General features: G+C 38.7%; 1 protein-coding gene across 1 annotated transcript in view; it reads right to left on the reverse strand.

Moving 5' to 3' along the window:
- Positions 1-608: 608 nt before the first annotated feature.
- The window catches only part of tdrd9 (tudor domain containing 9), a 21,586-nt gene continuing 17,342 nt past the window's right edge, over positions 609-4,852 (reverse strand). The window contains exons 22-29 of the mRNA XM_016276903.1: positions 3,896-3,996; positions 2,014-2,187; positions 1,827-1,938; positions 1,504-1,719; positions 1,310-1,441; positions 1,037-1,155; positions 868-940; positions 609-780 (exon numbers count right to left, since the gene is read on the reverse strand). Coding sequence (XP_016132389.1) covers positions 682-780; positions 868-940; positions 1,037-1,155; positions 1,310-1,441; positions 1,504-1,719; positions 1,827-1,938; positions 2,014-2,187; positions 3,896-3,996 — 1,026 coding nt within the window. The 3' untranslated portion in view covers positions 609-681. The remainder of the gene's footprint in view (positions 781-867; positions 941-1,036; positions 1,156-1,309; positions 1,442-1,503; positions 1,720-1,826; positions 1,939-2,013; positions 2,188-3,895; positions 3,997-4,852) is intronic.

Genomic DNA, 4,852 nt, shown 5'->3' on the forward strand with positions numbered 1-4,852 from the left:
ATCAAGTTAGTTAACGGCACCAATAACCCCTCCCTACACTCCCACTGTTGCCCTGCATAAGTAACTAACACTGATTCACATAAATGACACCTTGTGGGCGATTGTAGAGCTATAGGTACACCAGAGGGACACACACACAGTGCTTCTCTCTTCCATTGCTTCTGATTTAAATGCATGAAGTCCAGTCTTGAGTAAATATTTGCTATCGCTGCAGTGCTCTTCCTCTCTGCTTTATTTTGCAGTGCATATTTCCTGCTGTAAAATGTGACACGAAAATGAAAATCATGCCTGTCATATAATCTTCTGCTGTCATGTCAATTAATCGCTTCAATTCACTGTCACTTGTAGAGTGGCTCTGTGTACAGACATACTTAATAGCGAGTTGAATTGTGGATTTTTTTTTTGTTCTTTTCAGTGTATTCGAGCACAATGATAATTTGAAAATGTTATTAAATGTGTAACTGTAATTTTTTGCAGAACTGTAGGGATACATGTAGGTGTTTAAAAGACAAGCTTTGTGGTCCTTCTCTAGGGCACCTGATTGTCAGACTGCAGAGCTCCAGCTGTACTAAACTCTGTCCAACTTTGTACGATGTTCAGTGTTCAACTTCTAAAACTGAAAATCCCACAATATCTCTTTTGCAATACTAGGAGACTAGATTATCTTGTGTATGATGCTCCTCACATGTTCAGTAAGGTGATTGGATGCAGCTGAAATAGCACACCTTTGGATTTCCCATCATCCTTCTCCTGCAGCTCCATCTGCTGGGAGCGATCCACCTGATGACACACATGGTAAAGAACCCAGTGAACTCATTCTAATAAGAGCTTTAAGAAATAAAGACTTTAGGAATGGATGATTTATACCTGGTTCCATTTCTTGAATTTCTCATAGTACACAGGTGTACACTCTGGTCTGGGAGGGTTTTTAATGAACAGTCTAAAGAGAAAGAATCACAGATGTTTCTAGGTTAGTATTCCCATGTCATGGAGACTCTCGAATGTCTCCGGAGGAGGGTGGATGGTGATCGAGTACCCAACAAGTCGTTCCCGGGCCTCCTCCTGAAGGCTGCTGATCTTGTCAGGACTCAGGTTTGTCAGGCCATTTGGTCCGTCACACACCAGCTTGTTCACTGTGCCTCTCAAAGCATTTATCTACACATACACATCATTTGTTAAAACTGCATAATCTAGACATTTTATGATGCAACCTACTCTAGCTAAGAGCCTGCTTACTTATACAGGTAAAGCCTGACATGCAAAACTGACCTCTGAATGCATAATATCACACATACACACCAAAACATACCTCTGTGATGTCCTCAAAATCAAACTTGACATCAAAGGCAAGCTCAATGTCATGTTCAGGCAGCATTGCATTTTGGGAAACGGAGTTCCAGCCCAGCCCGCACAGAGCACCAGTAAAACCGGTAAGATATGACTGTTTTGTTCTGCATTGGAACATTGTGATCGTGCATACGTGTGTGTGCGTGTGGCATGTACCTCTACATTGCTGCCAAGGATGTGCAGTACTTTGGCTCTATAGTATTTGGCCATTTGCTGTCCATCTTTGAAGGGGGCCACACACAGCAGGTTTGGATAGAGAGAGACAGATACAGGTCTCAGATCTCTTATGTTTAGGGCTGCTGTTAACTGACACTGTTTCTCTACGCTGCTCTCATCTGTCCGAAAGCCCCAAAAATGGCCTACATCGATCACCTACAAACAATTATACACATTAATGACCTGCACACTGCTCATAATTAGGCTACATTTCTCTAAAAGCCTTTAAAATCTTTTAAAAACAAAATGAAGTTAGTCTTCACCTCTGTGATGTTAATGATAAAATCCCTGCTGGATGGAAGTTTCTCTGGATTTACAGTGCTGCTCAGAACTCCAACAGGAGACACAGCATGGCTCTGAACATCCACATTAACCCTGAAAGTGAGGTTTTTGTTTGAAAACTTCATGCATCTTTGATAAGGTCTATGTGTATTGTGGACTTGCGGCTACCTTGTGTAACGTAGGTGTGTGATGGGCTTTCCTTTAGCGCGGGCCTCCACCTCGTCTGCGTGGTGCACCTGCAGCTGGAGCGCTGGAGTTTGTCGTGCTCGCAGCAGTGCCAACAAGACCTCAGGTAATACACCCGTCTCCCTCACACAAGAGCGATAAAACACAACATACGCTCTGCAAAAAAAAATAAAAATAATTTGCAACGTTTTGTCTCATAATCCTGAGTTTACATCTTGTAATTGGAGGTTTCTCCTCACAATTCTGACTTTTTTTTCTCAGAATTGCAAGTAAACATCTCATAATTCTGACTTAAAATTGCAAGTTTATTACACAAATCTGACTTTATTGCTCGCAATTTCGAGTATACTGTATATCTTACAACTCTGAGTTAACATTTTGCAACACTGACTTTTTTTTTTCCTAAGAAAGCTTTATTTTGATAAAAGTATATATCTCAGGATGCATTTCCTTGAGTTAAATAAGCTGCCAGCAAAACGCTTCAGTTTACCGTATTCATTCAGCTCTTCAGTTTCAGCACGCGCAGCTCAAACGGCTGCTGTTTAAAACAGTGGTATTAATTTGTTACTTTTTCTAAATCATTGTTATTATTATTATTAATAATAACAACCACTTGTATTTTTCTGTTATTATTTTCATCAGCAATATGGTTTAGTAATTAAAATCATTTAATTATTGTCCGTGCAGAGGCTATTCCGTTTTATTGATCTATGGCGCATTCATTTTGATTCTTTACACGTGTAATGATGTCCAATGACTTGTTTGCATTATTTATGCATTATTTTATTTGTAAGACTTTATGACTAAATTTGGTAATGGGAGAGTAAAATTATTTTTAAAACATACACCGTTCAAACTAGGCTGCTTATGTTGAAGTGTTCGGGATGTGGTTTTTAATGATGAGACCTTTTTTGTAATCAGGCTCTCAAAAAGTATATAAAAATTTGGATATAGATTTATCAGCCAACATATCGGTTATCGGCTTTCAAAAATAAAGGATTATCGGTTATTGGTATCGGCCAAAATTTTCATATCGGTGCATCCCTAAAATTAATTCAAGAAAACTTGTCAGGTGGACATTACTGTGGTGGTGGCGGCATGGTTACCTGACTCTCAAAGCTTTCAGGTACGTGACAGGCGTATCCCTCCTGCACCAGAAGGTCTGCCACACTGACATCGCCCGCCTCCGTAGAGATGTGCAGGTCAACACGCATGACGCCGTGCAGAATGGAATAAAGGGACACAATGGCAGAGCGGCTGCTCGTGAGCGTCTTAAAACGGTTACGTGCCCGGCTGCTCCAACAGTATACTGTATATCTTACAACTCTGAGTTAACATTTTGCAACACTGACTTTTTTTTCCCTAAGAAAGCTTTATTTTGATAAAAGTATATACAGTATCTCTTTTAAGAGGCACCTAATTTTGTTGATGAAAGGACTTGTTTGTATTACAAAATGCATATTTAGTTCAAGAAATGCTTTAATAGGAATATTCCATTTCACATTCCTATTAAGGCATGATATCACAAATTACAATATTGCACGCCCAATGCACCCAAGTGATTTCTTTGGCAAACAATATTACATCAATAACAAATCGTGACTCCACTAGTCTTGAATTGCAATGTTATCATTTGCCTTATCTCTGCCAGAAAACTTAGTGATATGCAAAAGAAAGAAAGACTGAACTGCAAGATAAACTTGATGTTCCAGGAAATAAAAATCTGAATTTTAAAATGTTAAGTCAAAATTGAAATTATATTATGATATAAATTCAGAATTACAAGATAAAAAGTTAAGTGTTTTAATTATTCTGTGGCAAAAACAGACTTTCATACAAAGCACACTGCGTTTATGTAAGTTACCTGGATCCATCGAAACAGATTGATTTGACCTGTCCACATTGACGGAACAGTGACTGCAGCTGCTTATAGCACAGGAATGCAAATGGAGGCAAATTCCTAATCTGAGAGAGAGAAAAGGCATTAGGCCAGAGACATAATCTACACAAGTACACAAATAATTGGTCAATTCATTGCAAGTCTGAGGTACCAGTTCTGGTTCTAAAGGGGGCGCCTTTAAAATGCTACTACCTTAAAGTTACCTTCAAAATCTGTTGCATTAAACCAGTTGTGTTATTCATCTAGCTAGCTATACAAATTTTTTTTTTAATCCAAATTGCTCTACAAAATTCATTTGAAACTATTGCTCCACAATGACAGTAGTTTTTTGACAGACTTTTGTAACTGGAGACACTGGTACCATAATGGTGGTCTTTGGATCGTTTCCAGAAAGTTCCTTAGATGCCAGCTGCTCATCAATCTCTCCCTGAGAGAAATAGTTTGGGAAGAATGCACCCGAAATGGCTCCCTAATCCAGAAAGACAAAAAGTATAACCAGATCACATTCCGTGTAGTCACACACACAGTACATTTGGGGTCGGTGAGATTGTTTTGATGTTTGAAGTCTCTTAAGCTCACCAAGGCTATATTTATTTGATCAAAAGTACAGTAAGAATGGTTACATTGTGAATTATATCTGCAATTTACAATTACAGTTTTCTATTTTAGTATATTTTATATCTGCCGTTTATTCCAGTGATCGCAAAACTGCATTTTCAGCAGCCGATACTCCAGTCTTCACATGATCCTTCAGAAATCATTCTAATACGCTGATTTGGTGCTCAAGAAACATTTATCGTCATTGAAACCGTTAAAACATTTTTCCAGGATTAGTTGATGATAGGGCTGTGCAAAATATCGAATGCGATTTTCATGCTTATCTCGTCAGTAAAGCCGGTTCTGTGATTAGTAGTAAATCTC

Source organism: Sinocyclocheilus grahami, unplaced genomic scaffold (genome assembly GCF_001515645.1).
Source record: "Sinocyclocheilus grahami isolate Dianchi unplaced genomic scaffold, SAMN03320097.WGS_v1.1 scaffold106.1, whole genome shotgun sequence".
NCBI classification, from domain to species: Eukaryota; Metazoa; Chordata; class Actinopteri; order Cypriniformes; family Cyprinidae; genus Sinocyclocheilus; species Sinocyclocheilus grahami.